Below are 27,992 nucleotides of genomic sequence, written 5' to 3'. Positions count from 1 at the left end.
TTGGTCTGCTGAGCGCCGATCGGCGCTGATTGACAGCGCGGCGCTGAGGAGGGAGCGCGGCTATGGAGGCGGTGCGGGCTCAGCGGCTGCAGCCCGGGGTGGGCACCGGGCCCCGCGGGGCTCGGCCCGGCCTCACCGGGGCCCCCGCGGGGCTCGGCCCGACACCGGCAGCGGGATCAGGGCTGGGCCCGGGGCTGGGGCTGCCGCCGCCGCCGCCCCCGCTGGGCCTGCAGGGCCCTCCCGCGCCCCCCGGACCGGGGGCCGGGGCCGTGCCCGGGCCGCCCGCGGTGCTGAGGGAGGCGGTGGAGGCCGTGGTGCGGAGCTTCGCCAAGCACACGCAGGGCTACGGCCGGGGTGAGCGGGGGATGCCGACAGACCGGGCTGCGCCGGGGGCGATTGTCCCTTATTCCATTTTTTCACTTTTCCTTATTTCCGTGTCCTTTTTCCTTATTTCCGTGTCCCTTTTCCTTATTTCCGTGTCCCTTTTCCTTATTTCCGTGCCCCATTTCCTTCCTTCCTTCCTTCCTTCCTTCCTTCCTTCCTTCCTTCCTTCCTTCCTTCCTTCCTTCCTTCCTTCCTTCCTTCCTTCCTTCCATGCCCCAATTCCTTTCTTCCTCACCCCCTTTTCCCTTTTTCCATACCCCGTTTCCTACCTTCCTTCCCCCCTTTTCCCTCTTTCCATGCCCCACTTTCTTCTTTTCGTGCCCTATTTCCTTCCTTCCTTTCCTTCCTTTCTTTCCTTATTTCCATGCCCCACTTCCTTTCTTCCTCACCCCCTTTTCCCTTTTTCCATGCCCCGTTTCCTTCCTTCCTTCCTTCCTTCCTTCCTTCCTTCCTTCCTTCCTTCCTTCCTTCCTTCCTTCCTTCCTTCCTTCCTTCCTTCCTTCCTTCCTTCCTTCCTTCCTTCCTTCCCCATTCTCTTTTCCTTATTTCCATGCCCCTATTCCCTTCCTTCTCTCTGCGTCCCCAATTCCTTCTTTCCATGCCCCATTTCCTTCCATGCTCACCCCTTTCTCCTTGCCCCTTTTCCTTCTTCCCACGCCCCTTTTCCCTCTCTCCATGCCCCTTTTCCCTCTCCCCGCGCCTCCTGCGGGCAGTGAACGTGGTGGAGGCGCTGCAGGAGTTCTGGCAGATGAAGCAATCCCGCGGGGCCGAGCTGCGCAACGGAGCCCTGGTTCTCTACGAGATGGTGCCGGCCGCCAGCCCCCCCTACGTCTGCTATGTCACCCTGCCCGGGGGCAGCTGCTTCGGCAGCTTCCAGGTACCGTCCCCACCCCGGGAAAGCCCCTCCGGGGCCCCACCGGCATCGTTTCCCAAATATCTCCTCCCTTCTGGGCATTCTCCTCCCTGCTGGGTGTTCTCCTCCCTGCATCTGCCTCTAAACCTCTTCAGTTGCAAGGAGGTTTAGTTGCAAGTTGCTCCTGGTCTGTAAATCCTCATCAGGTCCCAGTCTGGGAAGATTTCCCTGTGGGTTTTGCAACCTCTTTAGTTACAAGGATGTGCCTGGGGAATGCCCCTGCAGGATCATTTTCCAAATATCTCTTCCCTTCTGGGTGTTCTCCTCCTTGCATCTGCCTCTAAACCTCTTTAGTTGCAAGGAAATTCCAGGGAATGCCCTCCAGGACCCCACCAGGATCATTTTCCAAATATCTCCTCCTTGCATCTGCCTCTAAACCTCTTCAGTTGCAAGGAAATTCCCGGGGAAAGCCCCTCCAGGACCCCACCAGGATCATTTCCCAAATATCTTCTCCCTGCATCTGCCTCTAAACCTTTTCAGTTGCGTGGAAATTCCTGGGGAAAGCCCCTCCAGGACCCCACCAGGATCAATTTCCAAATATTTCATCCCTTCTGGGTGTTCTCCTCCTTGCATCTGCCTCTAAACCTCTTCAGTTGCAAGGAGGTTTAGTTGCAAGTTGCTCCTGGTCTATAAATCCTCATCAGGTCCCAATCTGGGAAGATTTCCCTGTGGATTTTGCAACCTCTTTAGTTGCAAGTAAATACCCGGGGAAAGCCCCTCCAGGACCCCACCAGCATCGTTTCCCAAATATCTCTTCCCTTCTGGGTGTTCTCCTCCTTGCATCTGCCTCTAAACCTCTTCAGTTGCAAGGAAATTCCTGGGGAAAGCCCCTCCAGGACCCCACCAGGATAATTTCCCAAATATCTCTTCCCTTCTGGGTGTTCTCCTCCCTGCATCTGCCTCTGAACCTCTTCAGTTGCAAGGAGCTTTAGTTGCAAGTTGCTCCTGGTCTGTAAATCCCCAGTCTGGGAAGATTTGGCTGTGGATTGTGGGGTTTTGGTGGCCTTTAATGCCTGGTTCTGGTCACTTCCAAGTTCGTGCTGAGGTAGGAGAGGGGATATCAGGGAAAACTGTTGGATCTGATCTTCCTTTTCCTTCCCAGCATTTGATCCTTCCCAGGATTAGATCCTATTAGAGCCTTCCTTTTCCTTCCCAGGATTTGATCCTTCCCAGGATTTGATCCTTCCTCCTCCTTCCCAGGATTAAATTGAATTAAATTAATCAATTGAGAGTGCAATGGGAGGTTCTGAACCTCTTTTGGTTCTGTCCCAAAATCCGGGTCTTTGGGGGAAATTTGGGAACAAATTAATTAAATTAATTATTAATTTGTAAAAAATTAATTAAATTCATTAATTGATAGTGCAACAGGAGGAGCTGAATCTGGTTGGTTCTGTCCCAAAATCCGGGTCTTTGGGAGGAATTTGGGAACACTTTGGGTCTGAAAAAATTAATTAAATTAAATTCATGAATTGAGAAGATACTGGGAGGTTCTGAACCTCTTTTGGTCCCCAAATCCTGATCTCAGGGGCAATTTGGCAACACTTTGGAAAATTAATTAAATTAAATTCATTAATTGAGAAGATACTGGGTGGTTCTGAACCTCTTTTGGTCCCCACATCCTGATCTCAGGGGGCAATTTGGCAACACTTAGGGTCTGAAAAAATTAATTAAATTAAATTCATTAATTGAGAAGATAGTGGGAGGTTCTGAAGCTCTTTTGGTCCCCAAATCCTGATCTCGGGGGGCAATTTGGCAACACTTTGGGTCTGAAAATTTTAATTAAACTAAATTCATTAATTGAGAAGATAGTGGGAGGTTCTCAACCTCTTTTGGTCCCCACATCCTGATCTCGGGGGGCAATTTGGCAACACTTTGGGTCTGAAAATTTTAATTAAATTAAATTCATTAATTGAGAAGATACTGGGAGGTTCTGAACCTCTTTTGGTCCCCAAATCCTGATCTCAGGGGCGATTTGCCAACACTTTGGGTCTGAAAAAACGAATTCCATCAAACCAATCACCAGCACCGCGGGCAGTTCTGATCTGGGGGTGCCATTTCCTAACCCCCCCCCCCCCCTCAGCCCCCTTTGCTGGTGCTCTGGGGGGCCGTGGGGGTCCTGGCGTGTCCCCAGCGTGGCCCTGTGTCCCCAGTTCTGCCCCACCAAGGCCGAGGCGCGCCGGAGCGCGGCCAAGATCGCGCTGATGAACTCCGTGTTCAACGAGCACCCCTCGCGCCGCATCACCGACGACTTCATCGAGAAGAGCGTCTCTGAGGCCCTGGCGTCCTTCAACGTGAGCACGGGGGCTCCTCTGGGCTTTTGTTTGGGTCAGGCTGAGCCGTTTTCTGTCCCTGGCATGGGCTCGTTCCCAGGCGCTTTGGAAAATTCCGTTCCGTTCTCAGCCCCGTGCGCGGGGTGAGGCAATACAGAGAAATGGTGGAGTCACACCATCACCTCCAGAAGCTGATTCTTTCTAATTTCTAAATTTATTTCTAATCTCTAAATTTATTTCTAATTTCTAAACTTATTTCTAGTTGCTTTTTCAGTCTTACATGTAGAGTGAGGCAATATAGGTGTTATAATTCATGCCCATCACAATCAGAAGCTGATTCTTTCTAATTTCTAAATTTATTTCTAATCTCTAAACTTATTTTTAGTTGTTTTTCAGTCTCATGTGTAGGGTGAGGCAATACAGGTGTTATAATTCATGCCCATCACAATCAGAGGCTGATTATTTCTAATCTCTAAATTTATTTCTAATTTCTAAATTTATTTCTAATTCCATTTTCAGTCTCACACGTAGGGTGAAGCAATATAGGTGTTATAATTCATGCCCATCCCCACCAGAAGCTGATTATTTCTAATTTCTATGTTTATTTCTAATCTCTAAACTTATTTCTAGTTGTTTTTCAGTCTCATGTGTAGGGTGAAGCAATACAGATGTTATAATTCATGCCCATCACAATTAGAAGATAATTATTTCTAATTTCTAAATTTATTTCTAATTTTTAAACTTATTTCTAATTCCATTTTCAGTCTCAAGTGTAGGGTGAGGCAATATAGGTGTTACAATTCACACCATCCCAATCAGAAGCTAATTATTTCTAATTTCCAATTTTATTTCTAATTTTTAAACTTATTTTTAGTTGTTTTTCAGTCTCACGTGTAGGGTGAAGCAATACAGGTGTTATAATTCATGCCCATCCCAATCAGAAGCTGATTATTTCTAATTTCTAAATTTATTTCTAATTTTTAAACTTATTTCTAATTCCATTTTCAGTCTCACATGTAGGCTGAAGCAATACAGGTGTTACAATTCACACCATCTCAATCAGAAGCTAATTATTTCTAATTTCTAAATTTATTTCTAATTTCTAAATTTATTTCTAATTTCTAAACTTATTTCTAATTCCATTTTCAGTCTCACATGTAGGCTGAAGCAATACAGGTGTTACAATTCACACCATCCCAATCAGAGGCTGATTATTTCTAATTTCTAAATTTATTTCTAATCTCTAAACTTATTTTTAGTTATTTTTCAGTCTTAAGTGTAGGGTGAAGCAATACAGATGTTATAATTCATGCCCATCACCGTCAGAAGCTGATTATTTCTAATTTCTAAATTTATTTCTAATTTTTAAACTTATTTCTAGTTTTTCAGTCTTAAGTGTAGGGTGAAGCAATACAGGTGTTACAATTCACACCATCCCAATCAGAGGCTGATTATTTCTAATCTCCAAATTTATTTCTACTCTTATTTCCAATTCCACACATAACAGATTGTTAAGAGCACCAGCTGCAGGTTGGTTGTAATATTTGGCTCTCGTTGTTTATCTCCAGCTCCCTGAAGCTCCCCAAATCCATTCTGGGAAAACTGCTCGGGTTTTTCCTGTGTCTGACCAGGCTGTCACAGCCACGTGTGACAGCTCAGCCTGTGCTGCCATCAGGCCCTCCTGAATCCCACTGGGAATTCCAGGAGTGAGGATTCCCAGGAATGGGAACGGGGCTGCTCCATAGCTGGGATTTCTCTGCAGGGCAACCGAGAAGAGGCTGACAATCCCAACACCGGGATCGGCGCCTTCCGCTTCATGCTGGAGTCCAACAAGGGCAAATCCATGCTGGAATTCCAGGTGCTGTGTCCAAGTTCGTGCAGATCCTGCTCCTCTTCTCCCCAGGTCCCACTCCTGGTTTGCTCAAGGGATGTTTGGGTTGGTCTCCCAAGTGTATTTTTAGTTTTTTGGGTTTTTTTTTAATGGGAAATGAACTCGGATTTTCTTTCTGATTCTGATCAGATTTGGGGTAATTCCAGTGCTACCCTTAGAATTGTTTTTTTTCTCGCCGTCCCTGTGATATTTCCAAATGTCCTAATTGCAGTAGTCCAGTTAATTAGTGGGATTCATCCTTAAAAACGGGGCACAAAGAGCTCCCCACAAGATGGAAAGATATTTCCCCCAAAGTCTGGTGCTGGGTTTGGGGGGTCAGTGGTGTCACGACCCCAAACCACAACCTTGGCATCCCATTGGAATATGGGGGAAAACATCTGGACAAGGGGAAGTCTGAGCTGCCAGGGGAAGGTTCTGGAATGTGGATCAGGATTAGGAGAACAGCTGGGAATGGGGTATCTGCTCTCATGCAAGTACACACGTGTATAGAATTATAGATACATGTTATAAATATATTACAGATATAAATATATGTACCTGTATTTGCAAAGCAGATATTCACAGGGAACATTCTCTTAGTGACCCTCCCACTACAGAGACTCACTGCACTTAATTTTAAATGTAGAATTCCCTAACGAGGTGCCTAAATCACTGTGTTCTATCACCCTGCTCACCAGCGTTTATGAGAGTTTATTTACAAGCAGTAAAGAATATTTTATGGCACCGACCTTCCAAAACACACAAGTGGAAGTCACCCAGCCCTGAGCAGTCCCAGCACATCTGGTGGGTTTAGATTTTGCATTTTAAACCCTCCCTCCTGCCATCCCAGGAGCTGATGACAGTTTTCCAGCTGCTGCACTGGAATGGGAGCCTGAAGGCCATGAGGGAGCGCCAGTGCTCGCGCCAGGTGAGTCCCAGCTCCACCCCGCTGCTCCTTCCCTCTGCTGAGCTTCTCCCGGTGCCTCGGGAGGGACAAAAGATCCAAATCTCCAGGCCCAAGAGCACGAACAATGTGCACTGAAGAGAGGAAACGGGGAAAATGAGACGTGATGGGCTGCAGCTGTAATTAACTCCAATATGCAAATAGACCAGAACTTATGAAAGTGAGAGACCCTGTGACTGGGTGACCATTTTGGGACCATTTTGGGTTCATTTTGTGACCATCTTGGGTCCATTTTGGGACCATTTTGGGTTCATTTTGTGACCCATCTTGGGTTCATTTTGTGACCATTTTAGGTCCATTTTGGGACCATCTTGGGTCCATTTTGTGACCCATCTTGGGTCCATTTTGTGACCCATTTTGGGTTCATTTTGTGACCCATCTTGGGTCCATTTTGTGACCCATCTTGGGTTCATTTTGTGACCCATTTTGGGTCCATTTTGTGACCGTTTTGAGTCCATTTTGTGACCATTTTGGGTCCATTTTGTGACCCATTTTGGGTCCATTTTGTGACCCATTTTGGGTCCATTTTGTGACTATTTTGGGTCATTTTGTCACCATCTTGGGTCATTTTGTGACTATTTTGGGTCCATTTTGTGACCCATCTTGGGTCCATTTTGTGACCATTTTGGGTCATTTTGTGACCGTTTTGAGTCCATTTTGTGACCCATTTTGGGTCCATTTTGTGACCATCTTGTGTCCATTTTGTGACCCATTTTGTGTCCATTTTGTCACCCATTTTGGGTTCATTTTGTGACTCTTTTGGGTCCATTTTGTGACCATTTTGGGTTTATTTTGTGACAGTTTTGGGTCCATTTTATGACCCATTTTGTGACCATTTTGGGTCCATTTTGTGACCATTTTGCTTCACCTTGGGTATAGCCCTGCCTGGGCTCTCACACTGCCCAGGGTGCATCCATTGAGGATCCCCTTTTACTAAATCCCTACTTTATCAATTAACTCTGCCCAACCTCTGCCCTACCTCAACCTTCACAAACCACCATTCCCTTAAAGTTTCCTTCCCAATTTTCAACAACCCTATTGCATCCCGCACGGGGTTTTGTTTTTTTTCTTCCCCCCCATTCCAACAATTCTCTGCCTCCCGTTCCCACCAGGAAGTCCTGGCTCACTACTCCCACCGTGCTCTGGACGATGACATCCGAAACCAGATGGCCCTGGACTGGGTGAACCGGGAGCAGAACATTCCAGGAGCCCTTTCCCGGGAGCTGGCGGCCACCGAGCGCGAGCTGGACGAGGCCCGGCTGGCCGGGAAGGAGCTGAGGTTCCACAAGGAGAAGAAGGACATCCTGCTGCTGGCAGCTGGTCAGCTGGGCTCAGCACACTCCTCTGGTTGCTGAACCCCAAAAACCCCACCCTTGGTGATCCCAAAAGCCTTTCCCCAAATCCCAGCCCGTTTGCACATTTAGAAGAAATTTAGTGGGGGGGAAAAAAAAGGTCCTGAATTTAGGGAAAAAGCTCCTGAATGGATTTTAGCAATTTCATCCTGGTTTTTTAGAGCTGCTTCTCAGCCTCCTCGTTCTTCCCTTGAGAACTCCTTATTCCCTAGGGAACTTTTTGTTCCCTCATAATCCCTGCAGATTTTTTTTTCCTGTCCCTTTTTTTTCGGGGTTCAGATCCCAGGTTTTGTCCTCTCCTCATTCCATCATTGCTGGAGCAGTTGGGATTCCAGGGAATCCAGTGTTTCCTCTGGAAAAACCCATTGGATCCCCTCCCTCCTGCAGCAGAAAGGGATCAATTAGACCTCCTCGATGAGCTCCTTAATTAGGTGAGTGAGTGCCAAGGCGTGCAATATCTAGATTTAATTTTGGAATTAAATCTGGGATCAGCCTGCAGCATTCCAATCCCAAGCACAGCAGGGTCTGCAGTTTCCCCCTGGAACTGCCCTGTCTGGAGCCAAATATCAGCATTGGAAAAGGTTGGAAAAATCTTGGAGAGTTTGTGGATGAGGGAGGGATTTGCACTAATCATTCCTTATCCTTTGTATCCATATGGAACTTAGACTATATTTAGCTTTAAAACCCCTTTTATGGCATGGAATTGTTCAAACAGCTCCGAGTTCACCCAAGAAAATGTCAATTTATCCATGGAAATTTCCATCTTACTCCCCTTTTCCCCAGCAGACTGGGAATACAAACTGAATTCCAAGCCAGAATTCCTTTTTCACCCCAGCTTAGAGCTTTTCCCACTTCTTATCCCCTTAAACCCTGCAGATTCCACTATTCCCACCCTCCTCCTTCCCTCTGCCTGACCACAGGATATTCCAGCAATAATCATTGTTTTAGGATAAAATTGGAATAATTCCATTATCTGTAGGTACCCCATTTTTGTATCCACATCCTAACGAGCTTATTTTGGGGGTTTATATATTTTTTATACTTTCTACAAACACTATTAACATTTGATGTCGCTGGAAATTGGATTTTAAAAGGGATGGGGGGGCTGGGGGGGTTGTGGGGTGCAATTTTACTGAAATATTGGGAAAATTTGATTTAGGAGTAACACGGAGTTAATCCCGCAATTTATTCCACACCTATGGGAATCCCTGAAGATCCTCCCAGTTCTTTATGCTCAAAATCAACAAATCTGGGAGGACTCTGGGAGTTCCATTGCTGTGGAATTAAAAAAAAAATAAAAGGGAAAAAAAGAGGATATTCCATTGCTTGTGGGATCAAGGTGCCACTTTGGAGGCTCTGGATCTCCGTGGAAGGTGTAAAATTAACAAAATTCAGATTTTCTCAGTACACAGAAAGTCGTGCTCCTTGTTGAGGCAGTGAAATTACGGGATAAACACTAATATGGATTTTCTACAATAAACCCAGCGATTTTGGTTAACTTTGGTGCTCTTGCTCATTTTTGGGGGCCCAGTCGTGCCCAAAAAACGCTTTGAGCCGCGTCAGTGTGGGGTTCGAAATTCCCAGAGTTCAAAAGTCCCGGGGTTCAAAATTCCTAGGGTTTAAAATTCCCGGGATTCGAAATTCCAGGGGTTCAAAAGTCCCGGGATTCAAAATTCCCGGGGTTCGAAAGTCCCGGAGCAAAAAGATTCAGCAAGACCTTCTCAAAATGGCGGCAAGACGTAGCGACCTTCTCAAGATGGTGGCAAGGTCTCGTGACCTTCTCAAAATGGCGGACACGGAAACTTCCGCTCACCGCCATTCCTAATATGGCCACGCCTACACTTCCGCCACACTCCCCAATATGGCCGCCCTGGCTGTTCTGCCACACCCCCTTCCCAATATGGCCGCGCCCGGTACTTCCGCTCTGTTCCCTCCCACTTCCGGCGCGCTCCCGGCGTGCACCGCTACTCCCGGCAAGATGGCGGACGTACTGGATCTTCATGAGGCGGGCGGAGAGGATTTCGCTATGGACGAGGACGGGGACGGTGAGCGCCGGGCTGCGGCAATACCGTCCGGCCCAGAGCGGCCCCGCCGAGCGATTCGGCCGGGTCCCGGCTCAGCGGAGCCGCTCTGGCCGCGTCGGCCTCAGGGAGAGCCCGGGCCCGGGCCGGGGCTTGCTGCCGGTGCCAGGGGTCTCCTGCTCGGTGCTGGGGGGTCACGCCTGGCTCGGGGGATCATTCCCCGTGTGGGAGATGGGTCCTGCTGTCCGTTCCTGGCCCGGAGGGACTCGGGGGGTTCTGTCCGGCCCGGGGAGGGTAATTCCCGTCACGGGGAGACCGTCCTGCCTTGCCCGGGGCTGGCCCTGCCTGGACCGGGGGGTCCTGCCCAGCCCAAGGGGTCCTGCCCGGCCCGGGTGGGTTTTTCTTGACCCAGGGGCATCATTCCTGACCCAGTGGTCATTCCCAGGAGTGTCATTCTCATCCCAGTGGTCATTCCCAGGAGCGTCATTCTCATCCCAGTGGTCATTCCCATCCCAGTGGTCATTCCCAGGGGGTTATTCCCAGCCCAGTGGTCATTCTCATCCCAGTGGTCATTCCCAGCCCTCCCAGCCAGGCTGAGGGGTCCCCGTCCCTCTGGGGGGCTCCCTGCTCCTGCTGACCCCCTGCTCCCCAATCCCCACCAGAGAGCATCCACAAGCTGAAAGAAAAGGCCAAGAAGCGGAAGGGCCGCGGCTTCGGCTCAGGTGAGACACTAAAACACCCCCTGACCCCTTCCCTGGCCCTCTGGGTGACCCCTGAAGTTTGGGGGTCCTGTTCTTCCCCCCCTTTTTGTTTTCCCAGAGGAAGGATCCCGTGCTCGGGTGCGCGAAGATTACGACAGCGTGGAGCAGGACGGGGACGAGCCAGGGCCACAGAGATGTGAGGGGACCCTGGGGACCTGCAGGGCTTGGAGGGGGCTGGGACAGTCCCTTCCCTTCTTCCCAGGATTTAATTTAGGCCTGGACAATCCCTTCCCTTTTCACATTCCCAGGATTTATTCTAGGCTGGCATAATCCCTTTCTTTACTCCCAGGACCCCTTCCCTTCCCTTCCCTCCTCTCCCCTTCCCTCATTCCCAGGATTTATTTTAGGCTGGGACCTCCCTTTCCCTTTCCCTTTCCCTTTCCCTTTCCCTTTCCCTTTCCCTTTCCCTTTCCCTTTCCCTTTCCTTCTTCCAGGATTTGTTTTAGTCTGGGACAATCCCTTCTCTCCTTCCCAGGATTTAATTTTGGCTGGGACAATCCCTCCCCTCATTCCCAGGATTTATTTTAGGCTGCCATAATCCCTTTCTTTATTCCCAGGACCCCTTCCCTTCCCCTCCCCTCCCCTCATTCCCAGGATTTATTTTAGGCTGGGACCTTCCTTTCCCTTTCCCTTTCCCTTTCCCTTTCCCTTTCCCTTTCCCTTTCCCTTTCCCTTCCCTCATTCCCAGGATTTATTTTAGGGCAAACCCCAGCTCCACATCCCTTTCCCAAGGTGGAAATGGGGGAATTTGGGGGGAGATGCTCCTTCCTGAGGGCCCCATGGAATCCCAAATGTCACCAGGGGCACTTTCCCCATGAGAAATGGGATCTGGATTTTGGGTTCAGCTTTGCTGGGCTCAGCTTTTCCCAACCTCACCCAGGATCTGGAGGATCTGGGCCTCCATCTCCTTCCCCTAGCTGAAAAAGGGGGGATTTTGGGGTAACAAACCCTTTTTTGGGGACCCACCACAGCAACAAGAAGGAGCTGGGGCCACATTGGGATGATTCTTCCCCACTTTCCCAGCATCACTTTTGGCTCAACCTCCAAATCTCACCCTTGGGGGAGGCTCCATGGATTTTTGGGGGGCAAATCTTCATTCCCAGCCTTGTGACCCCCCCAATTTTCCTGCCCAGCCGTGGAGGGCTGGATCCTCTTTGTGACAGGGGTGCACGAGGAGGCCACAGAGGAGGACGTGCACGACAGATTTGCTGAATTTGGGGAGATCAAAAACATCCACCTGAACCTGGACCGGCGCACTGGGTACCTCAAGGTCAGGAGGGGGCACTTTTGGGGACCCCCCCAAGCTCCAGGGTGGGAGGTGCACCCCAATTCTGGGGGTTATGGGAGTATCTGCAGCTCCAAATTGATTTATTGGGAGCTTCCTGCACCCCAAAACTGAGCTGGGAGTTGGGCTGGGAGCTGGGATCCCCCAATGCCTGGGGGCATTCCCAGTCCTAAACTTGGGGTGCTGGGGAGTCTGTGCACCCCAAATTTGAGTTCCCCTGGTGTCTGTGTCATTCCCAATCCTAAACTGGGGGTGTTGGGGGTCTGTGCACCCTAAACCTGAGCTGGGCTCATTCCCAGTTCTAAACCTGGGGTGTCAGGGGGTCTGTGCACCCCAAATTTGAGTTCCCCTGGTGTCTGTGTCATTCCCAATCCTAAACCTGGGGTGTCAGGGGGTCTGTGCACCCCAAATTTGTGTTCCCCTGGTGTCTGTGTCATTCCCAATCCTAAACCTGGGGTGCCAGGGGGTCTTTGCACCCCAAATTTGAGTTCCCATGGTGTCTGTGTCATTCCCAATCCTAAACCTGGGGTGTCAGGGGGTCTGTGCACCCTAAACCTGAGCTGGGCTCATTCCCAGTTCTAAACCTGGGGTCTTGGGGAGTCTGTGCACCCCAAATTTGTGTTCCCCTGGTGCCTGGGGTCATTCCCAATCCTAAACTTGGGGTGTCAGGGGGTCTGTGCACCCCAAATTTGTGTTCCCCTGGTGTCTGTGTCATTCCCAATCCTAAACCTGGGGTGCCAGGGGGTCTGTGCACCCTAAACCTGAGCTGGGCTCATTCCCAGTTCTAAACCTGGGGTGTCAGGGGGTCTGTGCACCCCAAATTTGAGTTCCCCTGGTGTCTGTGTCATTCCCAGTCTTAAACCTGGGGTCTTGGAGGGTCTATGCACCCCAAACCTCAGCTGGGAATTCTCTCAGTGCCTGGGCTCATTCCCAATCCTAAACCTGGGCTGCCAGGGGATCTGTGCACCCCAAACCTGAGCTGGGCTCATTCCCAATCCTAAACCCAGGGTGCCAGGGGGGTCTGTGCACCCCAAAGCTGCGTTCCCCTGGTGCCTGTGTGTTCCCAACCCCACTCCTGAGCCCTTCCTACTCCAGGGTTACACGCTGGTGGAGTACGAGACGTACAAGGAGGCGCAGGCAGCCATGGAGGGGCTCAACGGGCAGGAGCTCATGGGGCAGCCGGTCAGCGTGGACTGGTGCTTCGTCAGGGGCCCCCCCAAGGGCAAGAGGAGGTGAGGGAGCTCCTGGGAATTGCAGGGGATTCCTGGCAATGCCAGGGGCTGGCAGTGGGAGGGAATTGCGGGATTTCCCTCGGTGAGGGGAATGGGGGAATTCCGTGCCCCGTTATGGGGGTGGCGGGGTTAAAATAGGGATAAACGCCCCAAAATGTTCCTCTCCTGGACTCCTTCCTTCCCTCTCCTCTCCCCCATTTCCTGTACCCTTTTCCCTCCTTTTTCCCTTTCTTTTCCCCCATTTCCTCTACCCTTTTCCTTTTTCTTTCCCCCATTTCCCGTACCCTTTTCCCTCTCCTTTCTCATATTTCCTGTACCTTTTCCCATTCCTTTCCCCATTTCCTGTACCCTTTTCCCTCTCCCATATTTCTTGTACCTCTTTCCTTCCCTTTTCCCTTTCCTTTTCCCCATTTCTTGTGCCCCTTCTCCTTTCCTGTATTTCATGTACCCTTTCCCATTCCTTTCCTTTTCCTTTCCCCCATTTCCTTTACCCTTTTCCTTTTCCTTTCCCCCATTTCCTCTACCCTTTTCCCTCTCCTTTCCCATATTTCTTGTACCTTTTTCATGCCCTTTTCCCTTTCCTTTCCCCCATTTCCTATTCCCCTTTTCTTTTCCCTTTCCCCTATTTCCTGTACAATTTTCCCTCCTTTTCTCCCATTTCCTCTACCCTTTTCCTTCTTCTTTCCCCCATTTCCTGTACCCTTTCCCCATGTCCTGTACCCTTTCCCTCTCATTTCCTCTTTTCCCTGCCTTTTTCCTCTTTCCTCCCCTTTCCTTCCCTTTCCCCCTTTGCATTCCCCATTCTCATATCTCCTTTTCCCTTTCCCCCATTTCCTCTTTTCTCCCCTTCCCTTTCCCCGTTTCTCCCTTTACATTCCCCATTCCCTTACCCTTTTTTCCCTTATGTTTTTTACCCCTTTTCCCCTTTTTTCCCCCTTTCCCTTCCTCACTTTTCCCTCTTTTCCAGGGGCGGGCGGCGGCGGAGCCGCAGTCCGGACCGGCGCCGCCGATGATGGATCCAAACCTCCTCCCATTGATGTTCCACCTCCAAACTGGTGGGAAACTGGGAAAACTGGGCTCTGTACACAGCCTGGAGGAGCCAAACCAGCTCCATTCCCCTGGGGAAATGTGGGTTTTATGGAATTTTATTGTTTTCAAAGGACAAGTATGAGGGAAGCAGCAGTTTCTGAGGGTTGGGGGGGATTTCCCTTGGGTTTTGGGGGGATCCCTCCCAGCTCCCCATCCCAGAATATCCTGGGAGGTTTTTTTTCATGCTCCAGGCAAATGGTTCCTAAATCTCCCATGGTATTTATCCCACTGGGCATTCCTTGTTTTGTGTCAAATAACAAGATTTTGTCTAAGTTTGTCTTCTTGTTCTTTGTCCTTCATCAAAGCTCCCAAACCCCTTTCCCTAAAATCCCTCTCCATCCAAGCTGCTGGATCCCCAAGGATCCTGGGAATCCCTCCCAGCCTGGCAATAGAACAACTCAGATCTTAAAAAAAACCCCATTTTTTCCCCTTAAAACTGCCATTGGGATGCAACAGCTGTGCCCCCAATCCCACAGATGTGCCCAGCACCCCTCACTCACAGCCACTGAGCTACACTGGGGCCTTTAATACCAGACCCTGGGGGGAAAAGCTGCTGGGAGGATGAGGCAGGAGCAGGAGGGGGACCCTGGGGGGGACCCTGGCAGTTGGGGTGCACCCACCAGCTCCCCAAATTCGGGCTCGTGCAGAGTTTGTGCCGACAGAGGGAGGGAGGAGTTGACCCTCGGCAGGGTCCAGAGCAGGGCGAGGCTTTCCCCAAGGGCTCCTGGCCTTGATGGGTGGGGCTGGGGGGTCTCCAGAACCCTGGGGAGGGGTCCCTACGAGCCAGGCTCGGCTCCCAGCCCCCCGCAGAAGGCCCCGAGGTGCCGTAGAGCCTCCGGCTGCATGGAGTGGCGGCGGAGCAGCGCCCGGGGCGGCAGCGGCGGCAGCAGCCCCGCCCTGCCCGGAGGCTCCGGGGGGAACGTTCCGGAGCCCCGGCGCTCCAGCAGCCCCGCCGGGTGCCGCAGCGGCCCGGGAGCGGCGCCGAGCTCGGGGTTGGGCGGTTCCCGTCGTAGGGGTTTGCCCCGTGGAGGAGGATCGGGAACCCAACGCCCCGGGGCTGGCGCGGGGGGCACCCGTTCTGCCCAGGTGGCTCCGGGCAGCCCCGAGCCCTCGCGTCCCTCCACGCTGTGGCGGCGAGGCCGCAGCCGCAGCCCCTCCAGCCCCGCTGCCAGCTGCTCCGGGGGGCCCGGTGTCCCTTCTAAGGACCCCTCAGGAGAACCCCACGACCCTTCCGAGGGTCCCCGTGTCCCCTCCGGGGCTCCCCATATCTCATCTAAAGCTCTCCGTGCTCCCTCTGGGGGTCCCTGTGTCCCCTCCGCGCTTCCCTCCGAGTGTCCCCCCCGCATCCCCTCCACGCCCGGCACCGCCAGCCCCCACGGCTCCGAGTTCAGCCTCTTCAGCTGCCGCTTGGGCCCGGCCCGGGACGGTTCTGGGGCGGCGGGAGCGGCGGGAGGGAAGCGGAACACATCGCGCTCCTCATCCCTCCCGCCGGCCCCCGGCGACGCCGCCGCCGCCCGCACCTGCACCTGCGACGGGGACGCGCACAGAGCGGGCGACGGGGGCGAGTTCAGGTACTGCCGGGTGGTCTTGGTGCCTCGGGGCGACGTGGCCGAGGTGATGATGATGACATCGCGCCCTCGCTCCCGACACGCGTCCAGCAGCACCTGCAGCGTCTCCCGGTCCCCCCGCTCCAGGGCATAAACCAGCGCCGAGCCCCCGCCGTAATCCCGGGCGCTGGGGTCGGCGCCGTGGGCCAGCAAAGTGGCGACCACGGCGGGGCCGGCTCGCTCGGCACACGCGTGCATCAGCGCCGTTCTGCCGGCTTTGTCGGGGATGTTGGGGTCGGCGCCGTTCTCCAGGAGGTACTGAACCATCCGCGGCTGCTCGGGGGGTTCGGCGTAGCCGGCCCTGCACGCTGCCATCAGCGGCGTGGTGCCCGCCGCGTTGCCCTCGTTGATGTAGGCACCCCCTTCGAGCAGCAGGCGGGTCAGGCGGAATTTCCCTTGGGAGACGGCGCGGAGCAGCGCCGAGCCCTCGGCCGGGATCATGGGGAGCCCCCCCGGTGGTACCGCGGCGCTGGGCATGGCCGGGCTCACGGGGGACGGGGGCGGAACTCGCTCACTGAGAGGGGAGAGGTGCAGTGAGACCCCCCCAAATCCCCCAGCATGGGGTGTCCCCTCTCCCTGCCTCAGTTTCCCCAGCAAAGGAGGGGGTCCCGAGCTCGCCAGGCTGTGTTCCCCCCCGCCCTGCCCGCACCCCTAAATCCCATTCTTCAAATGCTTTCCTGCACCCCCTCCTCATCCTCCTCCCTTCTCCTCCCTTTGCCTCACCTGCTTCCCCTGCCCACACCCCATTCCTGCCGGTACCCCGATCCCTGCCCACACCCCATTCCTGCTGGTACCCCGATCCCTGCCGGTACCCCCATCCCTGCCCGTACCCTCATCCTTCCCGGTACCCCGATCCCTGCCCACACCCCATTCCTGCCGGTACCCCGATCCCTACCGGTACCCCCATCCTTCCCATCCCTGCCCGCCCGGTTCCCATGGCGACAGCCGTTCATCCCTCTCCGACCAGCCGGGAAAACGGGGGAAAATCCTCCCGGTCCCCTCCGTGAGACACCCCCGGGGCCTGGGGGCTGTCCCCTCACCCCCTCCCCCGTCATCGGGGACCCCCCCATCCCGCCCCTCTCCATCCCCGTTTTACCGTGCCGACCGGAGCGTGGGGTCCCTGGTCCCGGTTCCCGCGGCCCCGGGGATGGGGCTGTCGGGGACAGCGGCCCGTGGCCGCCATCCCGGCCAGCCGCCGGTGAGGCGGGGGGGGCGGGAGGTGATGCGGAGGGTCCCCCCCCTCCCGCAGCGCTATTTTTGGCTGCTGTCGGCGCGGGGGGGGCTGGAGCAGGATGAATCACCCACGGCGCATCCAGCGCCCGGCCCTGCGTGGGAGTGACGGGGGGGGATCAGGGCTTGGGGGGCACCGGGGGCTCTCGGGGGCCCGTGGGGCAGCGGCACCGGGGGGCACAGCCCAGCAGGAGCGAGGGGCAGCGGGGATGGGGGGCGCTGAGGACCCTGGAGCATCGGAAATTGGGGGAGGCCAGGGGTGCAGCGGGCCTGGGGGTTCCTACAGTGGGGCTGGGGGCAGTGGGGAGCGGGACTGGGGGGCACAGCATGGCAGGGCTGGGGTGGCACCAGCACCCGGGGCCTGAGCTACCCCAGGGCAGAGGGGCTGGGGGGTCCGGGCGTGGGGGGCTCAGGGACCTTTTAATCCCCTTTTCATCCCCTTTTCAGCCCCTTTTCAACCCCTTTTCATCTGTTTTTCACCCATTTTTCATCCATTTTTCATCCATTTTTCATCCCCCTTTTTGATCCCCCCCGTTCCCACCCCGCGCCCCCGACCCCGCCCCCTCCGGTGATCCCCCTCTAAGCCCCGCCCCTCGTCCTGACCCGCCAATCAACGCGGGGGTTACGCCCAAGCTCCGCCCCCTCTGCGCGTGGCGGGGCCACGGCGGTCGCGCACACGTGGGGAGCGACTGCGCTTGCGCAGAGCGGGACCGGGACCGGGCTACGAGGGGACACCGGGACCGGGACCGGGCTACGAGGCGATATCGGGACCGGAAGCAGGGTACGAGGGGATATCGGCACCGGGACCGGCGTACGAGGGGATACCGGGAGCGGGAGGGCCACCGGGAACACCCAGGAACGGGGATGGAAACGGAGACCGAGACCGGGAGCCAGCGGGGGAGGCCATCGGGATTGAGTGGTGCACAGAGACGGGGTACCGGGACAAGGATGTGGAGCGGGAACCGGGGGGACACACCGGGACTGGGGTCAGCACCGGCAGCAGCTTTGGGGAGGGGAAAGAAGCGACACCGGGGATAACCGGGACCGGGTGAGTGAGAGAGGCCCCGGGACCGGACCGAGGGGCAAACCGAGGTGGGCAGCGGCACTTGGGGCATCACCGGCACCGGGCAAAACGCCGATGCCAAGGGGTCCCCTTGGGAACACTGGGGACATTGGGACACCCTGTTACCCCTTGGGGACATTGGGGTGACACTGGGGTCCCTGTACCCCCCTTGGGGACATTGGTGTCCCCCTCGTCCTGTCATTCCCTTTGTCACCACCAGGTGGCGCCGGTGCTCCAGGCCCGGAGGGGGATCCCCAAATTTTGGCGCTTTTTTGGGTGGATTTTGTGTGAATTTTAAAGGATTTTTGCTATTCTGGCTCCGTTCTTGCTGATTTTTGCACGGAGGGGGGTTGGATAAGGCGGTTACCGAGGGCTAAGAGGGATTAAAATGGGCAAAGGGGTTTTGGGGGGGGATGAAATGTGAGTTTTTGGAGGTTGAAGATGTGTCCCCGTTGTCCCCAGGGTCGGGATGGCGGGCCGGGGCCGCGGCCGGGGCCGGGGGCAGATGACGTTTAACGTGGAAGCCGTGGGCATCGGGAAGGGGGACGCGCTGCCGCCGCCCACCCTGCAGCCCTCGCCGCTCTTCCCGGTGAGTCCCCGGTAATTCGGGCATCCCCGGGAGGGAAAAACGCCAATCAGATGGGTTTTAAAATTATAAAAGTTTAATAGTGATAATGATGATGATAATAGTAATAATAGTAGTAGTAGTAGTAATAATAATAATAATACAATATATTAAGTAATATAATGATCAATATTAAGAAATATTATGTAATAGTATAATGATAATATAAGAAAAAATATAATACTAATAAATACTAACGATAAATTATAATATAATATAATATAATATAATATAATATAATATAATATAATATAATATAATATAATATAATATATAATATAATATAATATAATATAATATAATATAATATGTACGACTAATAAATAATAATGAAATTATATAATTATATTGCTATAAAAACAGCAATATAATTAGAGTAATAAAAATTTGGATTAGGTTATATATATATTCAGATATAGATTTGTTTTAGATTTAGGATATATATATATACTAATTTATAATAAGTATGATAACCTATATATATATATAAACCTAATTTATAATAAGTATTTTATGATTGGCTTTTGGCAAATATCAAAATGAATACTATACATGTTATGTTAGAAAGTGATACTGTGTTAATTTTCTTAAGTAGCGTGTTTTAGGATATATATATATAAAATATATATATTATATATATATAATACATTTAATATATTACATGTAATATATTATTATATTATTACGTGACATATATAATATATCCTTTATATATTAGATATTATTGTAATATATAATGTAATATTATATTTTTATTATATATTATACACAATGTATATATTATATCATATATATGTATATACTATATGCATATAGCTATGATATAATACATATATAATGATAACATTATATAATATATATTATAGACAATGTACATATTATATCATATATGTATATACTTTATGCATGTATCTATGATATAATGCATATATCATTATATCATTATATAATATATATTATATACAATGTATAGATTATATCATATATATGTATATATTTTATGCATGTATCTATGATATAATGCATATATAATTATATAATTATATAATATATATTATATACGATGTATAGATTATATCATATATGTGTATATACTTTATGCATGTATCTATGATATAATACATATATCATTATATATTATATAATATATATCATATATCTCATATATTATAATACTATATTATTATATTATATATTATTATAATATACTATAATATTATATATAACTCTTTTTTTTAATTTTATATATATACATATATAAAACCTAGAACATTCTACCTAAGAAAATGAACACAGCACCGCTTTCTGCCGCAGCGCACCACCCTCATTTCAGGATTTGCCAGAAGCCCATGGTTTACCCCCACTCTTTTCCCTCCCGGTCCGTGCCCAGGTGCTGGAGCGCCGCGCCGCGCCCCTGCCCGGGGGCGAGGAGGGCGAGTACATGCTGGCCCTGAAGCAGGAGCTGCGCCGGGCCATGAAGGGGCTCCCGTACTTCGTCAAACCGGGGGCGCCCCGCAGAGGTACCGGCAGCACCGGCGGCACCGGGCCCGGGCCCGCCCTGCGGTGCCCCGGGGCAGGGAGGGGTTGGGGCGGGGGCTCGTCCCCGTCTGCAGCTCCAGAGCTCACCCGCAGCCCCTGCCCCGTTTCATTCCATTCCCCCCATTTCATTCCCATTTCATTCCCATTTTTTATTGCCCCCCAGTTTATCCCCCCCCCCATTTTATCCTTCCCCATTTTATCCTTCCCCATTTTATCCTTCCCCATTTTATCCTTCCCCATTTTATTTCCCCAGTATTTATTCCCCCCCCATTTTATTTCCCCAGTATTTATTCCCCGGTTTATCCCCCCCATTTTATCCCCCCATTTTATTTGCCCCATTTTATCCCCCCTCCCCATTTTATTTCCCCCCCCCCCTTTTATTTCCCCAGTATTTATTCCCTGGTTTATCCCCCCCATTGTATTCCCCTCATTGTATCCCCACATTTTATTTGCCCCATTTTATTTCCCCCCCATTTTATTCCCCCCGTTATTTATCCCTCTCATTTTATCCCCTTCATTTTATCCCCTTCCTTTTATACCCCCCACTGAATTCCTTCCATTTTTTGTTCTCCCCATTTTATCCCCCCATTTTTTTTATTCCCATTATTTATTCCCCTCGTTTCATTGCCCCCATTTCATACCCCCCGGCCATTTTATCCTCTCCCATTTCATTCCCTTTTTATTCCCATTTTTTATTCGCCTCACTTTATTGCCATTATTTATCCCCCCCATTTTATCCCCCTCATTTTCTTCCCCCATTTTCCCATTTTATTTGCCCCATTTTATCCCCCCCCTCCCCATTTTATTCCCCTTTTATTCCCATTATTTATCCCCTCCATTTTATTCCCCCATCAACCATCCCCATGTGTGCCCTCCCATGGGTGTCCCCGGGGCTGGGTGTCCCCAAATCAAATGTCCCCAGATATCCCCAGAGTGACCCCAAATCCCCCAAAATGTCCCTAAATCCCCCAGAGTGTCCCCAAAATGTCCCCAAAACATCCCCGCAGACATCGAGCGCTACTCGGACAAGTACCAGCTCTCCAGCCCCGTGGACAACGCCATCGACTGGAACCCAGGTGGGGGACACAGGAGGGGCCCTGCTGGGGACACAGGGGGGGCCCTGAGGGGCGCGTGGAGGCTTTTGGGGTCCCCCCCCAACCCCAGCTTTGCCCCCCCAGACTGGCGGCGGCTCCCGCGGGAGCTGAGGATCCGCGTGCGGCGGCCGCGCCGAGGCCGTGAGTGACCCCGCCCTGCCCCTCCCTGTGCGTCCCCACTGTCCCCGGGGGGGTGACAGCGCCCTGTGCCCCCCCAGGCACCCCTGGCCCTGTCCCCAAGCAGCAGCTGGCGCTGGACAAGGAGGAGGCCATCAAGAAGCTGGAGGTGAGCGTGGGGCCCGTTGTGTTTGCAGGGAGGAGGGAAGGGGCGGTGGATCCGACTCCACGCTCTCAGAAGGCTGATTTCTGACTTTATTATGCTAAATTGTATTGAAAAATCCCATTTCTGACTTTATTATACTAAATTATATTGAAAAATCCTATTTCTGACTTTATTATGCTAAATGATATTGGAAAATCCAATTTCTGACTTTATTATTCTATATTACATTGAAAAATCCCATTTCTGACTTTATTATACTAAATGATATTGAAAAATCCTATTTCTGACTTTATTATACTATATTATATTTTAAAATCCCATTTCTGACTTTATTATACTAAATGATATTGAAAAATCCCATTTCTGACTTTATTATTCTATATTATATTGAAAAATCCCATTTCTGACTTTATTATACTATATTATATTTTAAAATACTATTTATGACTTTATTATACTATATTATATTTAAAAATCCAATTTCTGACTTTATTATACTAAATTATATTGAAAAATCCCATTTCTGACTTTATTATACTAAATGATATTGAAAAATCCTATTGCTGACTTTATTATACTATATTATATATTAAAAATCCTATTTCTGACTTTATTATACTAAATTATATTGAAAAATCCTATTTATGACTTTGATTATACTATATTATATTTAAAAAATCCTATTGCTGACTTTATTATACTATATTATATTTAAAAATCCTATTTATTACTTTATTATACTATATTGTATTTTAAAAATCCTATTTATGACTTTACTATATTATATTTTAAAATCCTATTTATTACATTATAATACTACATTATATTTAAAAGTACTATACTATGTTCTCAAAAGGCTGATTTATTACTTTTTATCATTCATATATTTTATAATTTTATATAAACATTTTTCTATCTGTAAATTTCTAATTTATATATAATTGAATAGAATTTATTCAATTATATATAAAATATATTTTAAAAGACTATACTGTACTAACATATACGGTATTTATTGGGAATGTCCCAAGGAAGGCAGGGATGATAAATCTGACTCCATTATTCTCAGAAGGCTGATTTATTACTTTAAAATACTAGATTATATTTAAAAATACTATTTAATACTTAGTTATACTATATTATATTTAAAAATACTATTTAATATTTAGTTATACTACATTATATATTAAAATACTATTTATTACTTTCTAATACTACATTATATTTAAAAACACTATATTATGTTATTGGAAGGCTAATTTATTACTTTTATCATTTATATATTTTGTAATTTTGTATAAATATTTATATTTATAATTTATATGTAATTTACCATAATTTATAATACTATATTATATTAAAGAATACTATACTGACATAAATTGTATTTATTTGGAATGGCCCAACGGAGGCAGGAATGATGAATCTGACTCCATTATTCTCAGAAGGCTGATTTATTACTTTAAAATAGTATTTATTACTTTATCCTACTATATTATATTTTAAAATACTATATTATACTATACTAAAGAATACAGAAAAGATACTCACTGAAAAGTAAGTAAAAAAAAGATAATAATGAAAAGAAGATAAAATGTAATAATATAAAAAGAAATATAAATGTAAATATAAAAATAAAGAAAAATAAATATAAAAATATAAAATATAATAATGAAAAAAATAATAATGAAAAGTTGTGACTCTTTCCAGAGTCTCGTCCCAGTTTGGCACCAATTGGCCAATAAGTCAAAAGAACTCACAGCAGAATCCAATCAAAGAATCTCCAACTTTATCCCACATGAGCAAAACACAGGAGAAGCAAACGAGACAAGAATTGGTTTCCTTTTCCTGAGGTTTCTCAGCTTCCCAGGGGAAAAATCCTGGGATTTTATCGGAGAAAACGGAAGAGATTTTTCCAGCCAGTGTGAATTCCCCAGGGCTGGCCCCAGTGGATGGATTTGGGGTTTTGTTGTCCCCCCCCAGAGCCTGGAGAAGAAGGAGGAGGAGGTGACGTCAGAGGAGGAGGAGGAGAAGGAGGAGGAAGAAGAAGGAAAGGAGGAGGAGGAGGAGGAGTACGATGAGGAGGAGCACGAAGAGGTGAGGAAGGGGGGGCACCTGGGGGGGTGGGTGGGGGCTCAGGGGTCCCCAGGTGCCACCCGTGCCCCCTGTGTCCCCCAGGAGACCGACTACGTCCTGTCCTACTTCGACAACGGGGAGAGCTTCGGGCCCGACAGCGACGACAACGGCGACGAGGCGGTGTACTGACCCCAAAACGGGCTCTGGCCCCAAAACGGGCACCCCAAAATGGGCACTGACCCCAAAACGGGCTCTGGCCCTAAAAATGGGCACCCCAAAATGGGCACTGACCCCAAAATGGGCACCCCAAAATGGGCACTGACCACAAAATGGGCACTGACCCTAAAATGGGCACTGACCCTAAAATGGGCACCCCAAAATGGGCACTGACCCCAAAATGGGCACCCCAAAATGGGCACTGACCCCAAAATGGGCTCTGACCCCAAAATGGGCTCTGACCCTAAAATGGGCACTGACCCTAAAATGGGCACTGACCCCAAAACGGGCACTGACCCTAAAATGGGCACTGACCCCAAAATGGGCACCCCAAAATGGGCTCTGACCCTAAAATGGGCACCCCAAAATGGGCACTGACCCCAAAACGGGCTCTGGCCCCAAAATGGGCACTGACCCCAAAACGGGCTCTGACCCCAAAATGGGCACTGACCCCAAAACGGGCACTGACCCCAAAATGGGCTCTGGCCCTAAAACTGGCACTGACCCCAAAACGGGCTCTGGCCCCAAAATGGGCACTGACCCCAAAATGGGCACCCCAAAATGGGCTCTGACCCTAAAATGGGCACCCCAAAATGGGCACTGACCACAAAATGGGCTCTGACCCTAAAATGGGCACTGACCCTAAAACGGGCACTGACCCTAAAATGGGCACCCCAAAATGGGCACTGACCCCAAAACGGGCAGTGATCCTAAAATGGGCACTGACCCCAAAATGGGCACTGACCCTAAAATGGGCACCCAAAAATGGGCACTGACCCTAAAGTGGGCACTGACCCCAAAGTGGGCACTGACCCCAAAATCTGCACTGACCCTAAAACGGGCACCCCTAGAGGGGGCAAACCCCAAAACGGGCACTGCCCCACAGCCCTGGCACAGCAGGGCTGCCCTCACCTCCCCAGGGGACACCCTGATATCCCTTGGGGACACTGGGGGACACTGGGGTCCCCTCTTCTTCCCAGGGGACACCCTGTTACCCCTCGGGGACATTGGGGTCCCCTGTCACCTCCCCAGGACATTGGGGGCACCCTGTTACCCCCTGAGGACATTGGGGTGACATTGGGGTCCCTGTAACCTCCTTGGGGACATTGGGGTCCCCTTGGGGACATTGCGGGAACATTGGGGTGACATTGGGGTCCCTGTCCACCCCTTGGGGACATTGGGGTCTCCTTGGGGACATTGGGGTGACACTGGGGTCCCTGTCACCTCCCCAGGACAGTGGGGAGACCTTGTTACCCCTTGGGGACATTGGGGTGACACTGGGGTCCCTGTCCCCCCCTTGGGAACATTGGGGTCTCCTTGGGGACATTGGGGTGACACTGGGGTCCCTGTCCACCCCTTGAGGACATTGGGGTCTCCTTGGGGACATTGGGGTGACACTGGGGACCCTGTTCACCCCTTGAGGACATTGGGGTGACATTGGGGTCCCTGTCCACCCCTTGAGGACATTGGGGTCCCCCTGGGGACATTGGGGTGACACTGGGGTCCCCCTGGGGACATTGGGGTGACACTGGGGTCCCCGTCCCCCCCTTGGGGACATTGGGGTGACACTGGGGTCCCCCTGGGGACATTGGGGTGACACTGGGGTCCCTGTTTACCCTTGAGGACATTGGGGGTGACACTGGGGTCCCCCTGGGGACATTGGGGTGGCACTGGGGTCCCCGTCCCCCCTTGGGGACATTGGTGTCCCCCTTGTCCTGTCATTCCCTTTGTCACCACCAGGTGGCGCCGGTGCTCCAGGCCCGCTGGCGGGGCCGGGACCCCCCCCCAATTTTGGGGCTTTTTTGGGTGGATTTTGTGTGAATTTTAAAGGATTTTTGGTATTTCTGGCTCCGTTCTTGCTGTTTTTTTGCACGGAGGGGGGGACAAGGGGGTTACCGAGGGCTCAGAGGGATTAAAATGGGCAAAGGGGTTTTGGGGGGAATGAAATGTGGGGGTTTTTGTGATGGAAAATGTGGTTTTATGAGGAAAAAAAGGTGGTGTTTGGGAGGAAATGTTTTATTTGGGAGGGGAAGGTGCTTTTTTGGGGTGAAAAAAGTGGTTTTTGGGACATAAAGGTTTTTTTTAGGGAGAAAAGGGTATTTTTGGGGGTGGCAAGGTGGATTTTTGGGGAGTAAAGGTGGAGTTTTGGGCAGGGAAAAGGTAACTTGTGGGTCCAGATGTCTTTTGGGGGGTAAAAAACGTATTTTTGGGGAGGGAAAAGTACATTTTGGGTACTTTTGAGGGAGCAAAGTGATTTATTGTGGAAAACTTTGAAGGGGCAAAGAGCGAAGGTGTAATTTTTCAAAGAATACATTTAGGGGTTTAGGCGATGAGGTGGATTTTGGGGGAGGAAAAAGCAAATTTGTTTTTTCATGGATGTGAGAAAACGTGGATTTTTTTGGGGGGGGGACTGAGCCATTTTTGAAGGGGACTGAGCCATTTTTTGGGGGGACTGAGCCATTTTTTGTGGGGACAGAGCCATTTTTGGTGGGGGGGGACAGAGCCATTTTTTAGGGGGGGACTGATCCATTTTTTGGGGGGGACTGATCCATTTTTTGGGGGGGACTGAGCCATTTTTTGGGGGGGACTGATCCATTTTTTGGGGGGGGGGCAGAGCCATTTTTTTTGGGGGGGACTGAGCCATTTTTTGGGGGGGGGACTGAGCCATTTTTTGGCAGGACTGAGCCATTTTTTGGGGGGGACAGAGCCATTTTTTGGGGGGACTGAGCCATTTTTTGGTGGGGACTGAGCCATTTTTTGTGGGGACTGAGCCATTTTTTGGGGGGACTGAGCCATTTTTTGGGGGGGGACAGAGCCATTTTTTGGGGGGGACTGATCCATTTTTTGGAGGGACAGAGCCATTTTTTGGGGGGGACTGAACCATCTTTGCTGGGGACAGAGCCATTTTTTGTGGGGGGGGACTGAGCCATTTTTTGGTGGGGACTGAGCCATTTTTTAGGGGGGACAGAGCCATTTTTTAGGGTGGGGGGGGACAGAGCCATTTTTTGGGGGGGACAGAGCCATTTTTGGGGGGACAGAGCCATTTTTTGGTGGGGGGGACAGAACCATTTTTGGGGGGGGGACAGAGCCATTTTTTGGGTGGGGCTGAGCCATTTTTTGGGGTGGGGGGGACTGAGCCATTTTTTGGGGTGCGGGGGACAACCATTTTTTGGGGGGACTGAACCATTTTTTGGGGGGACGGAGCCATTTTTTGGGGGGGGGACTGAGCCATTTTTTGCTGGGGACAGAGCCATTTTTTGGGGGGACAGAGCCATTTTTTGGGGGGACTGAGCCATTTTTTGGGGGGACGGAGCCATTTTTTGTGGGGGGGGACGGAGCCATTTTTTTGGTGGGGACTGAGCCATTTTTTGGGGGGGGGACTGAGCCATTTTTTGGGGGGACTGAGCCATTTTTTGTGGGGACTGAGCCATTTTTTGGGGGGGGGACGGAGCCATTTTTTGGTGGGACTGAGCCATTTTTTGGGGGGGGGACAGAGCCATTTTTTGGTGGGACTGAGCCATTTTTGGGGGGGGGGACAGAGCCATTTTTTGGGGGGGGGACTGAGCCATTTTTTGGGGGGACTGAACCATTTTTTGGGGGGGGGACGGAGCCATTTTTTGGGGGGACTGAACCATTTTTTGGGGGGGGGACTCAGCCATTTTTTGGGGGGACTGACAGCTTCTTTTGATGTGGTGGGGTAGGAATATTATTTCCTAATAAAATCCATCTTTTGGGGCGGGGCTGAGGAGTTTTTGGGACGTTTCCTGTGGGTTTTTTAGCAGGGTTTTTTAGTTTGTGCCTCAGGGCTGCTCACACCACTGTCACATGCCGGTCCCCCCCTCCCTCTCCAGTTCCTGTTTGTGGCCACGAACATTCCAGCACATTCCAGCCACCCTCAACTTCCAGCTGCTCCCAAACCCCTTTTTACCCCTTTATTTTTTCCCCTCTTTTCCAGGCAAAAATCTGTCATTTTTAAGGTGGGATTTGTCCCCACAAGGTTGGAGAAGGATTTGGGGCTGGACAAGGTGCCCAAATCCCTGTGGCTCCCCTCGGATCCCACCCCAAATTCCGCCCCCTGTGCTCCCAAACAATGGGGGCACCCCCAAAAAAAAACCCGG

The 27,992-nt window shown here is 50.5% G+C and overlaps 4 protein-coding genes across 6 annotated transcripts; 3 read left to right on the top strand and 1 right to left on the bottom strand.

Annotated features, from left to right (window-relative positions):
• Positions 1–62: 62 nt before the first annotated feature.
• LIX1L (limb and CNS expressed 1 like) lies at positions 63–9,251 on the top strand. Of its 2 annotated transcripts, XM_036397900.1 has the most exons (6): positions 63–354; positions 1,098–1,261; positions 3,448–3,588; positions 5,330–5,425; positions 6,288–6,365; positions 7,514–9,251. In XM_036397900.1, the coding sequence occupies exons 1-6, from the start codon at positions 63–65 to the stop codon at positions 7,754–7,756; spliced, it is 1,014 nt and encodes a 337-aa protein (XP_036253793.1). In that variant the 3' UTR covers positions 7,757–9,251. The 2 variants fall into 2 exon arrangements, with proteins under 2 accessions (XP_036253793.1, XP_054373608.1); XM_054517633.1 differs by lacking the exon at positions 63–354 and having other exon boundaries at positions 424–1,261.
• A 443-nt stretch (positions 9,252–9,694) lies between these two features.
• RBM8A (RNA binding motif protein 8A) lies at positions 9,695–14,413 on the top strand. The gene is made up of 6 exons (XM_036397940.1): positions 9,695–9,798; positions 10,437–10,496; positions 10,594–10,671; positions 11,669–11,805; positions 12,916–13,052; positions 14,020–14,413. Exons 1-6 carry the CDS (start codon positions 9,732–9,734, stop codon positions 14,063–14,065), a joined length of 525 nt encoding a protein of 174 aa, XP_036253833.1. The 5' UTR covers positions 9,695–9,731; the 3' UTR covers positions 14,066–14,413.
• On the bottom strand, positions 14,182–17,391 carry ANKRD34A (ankyrin repeat domain 34A). Its single transcript, XM_036397851.2, has 2 exons — positions 16,845–17,391; positions 14,182–16,262 (listed from the first exon to the last, which is right to left on the bottom strand). The coding sequence occupies exon 2, from the start codon at positions 16,223–16,225 to the stop codon at positions 14,918–14,920; it is 1,308 nt and encodes a 435-aa protein (XP_036253744.1). The 5' UTR covers positions 16,226–16,262; positions 16,845–17,391; the 3' UTR covers positions 14,182–14,917.
• On the top strand, positions 16,851–25,715 carry POLR3GL (RNA polymerase III subunit GL). 2 transcript variants are annotated; one of them, XM_036397936.2, is made up of 9 exons: positions 16,851–16,946; positions 17,426–17,759; positions 18,504–18,630; positions 20,057–20,186; positions 21,213–21,281; positions 21,384–21,440; positions 21,518–21,585; positions 23,566–23,679; positions 23,761–25,715. In XM_036397936.2, the coding sequence occupies exons 3-9, from the start codon at positions 18,511–18,513 to the stop codon at positions 23,845–23,847; spliced, it is 645 nt and encodes a 214-aa protein (XP_036253829.1). In that variant the 5' UTR covers positions 16,851–16,946; positions 17,426–17,759; positions 18,504–18,510; the 3' UTR covers positions 23,848–25,715. The 2 variants fall into 2 exon arrangements, with proteins under 2 accessions (XP_036253829.1, XP_054373615.1); XM_054517640.1 differs by having other exon boundaries at positions 23,520–23,679.
• Positions 25,716–27,992: the final 2,277 nt, after the last annotated feature.

The sequence above is a fragment of the Molothrus ater genome, chromosome 29, assembly GCF_012460135.2.
Source record: "Molothrus ater isolate BHLD 08-10-18 breed brown headed cowbird chromosome 29, BPBGC_Mater_1.1, whole genome shotgun sequence".
NCBI classification, from domain to species: Eukaryota; Metazoa; Chordata; class Aves; order Passeriformes; family Icteridae; genus Molothrus; species Molothrus ater.
Note: the sequence above shows the minus strand (reverse complement) of the source record. Positions and strands in the feature narration are given on the sequence as shown.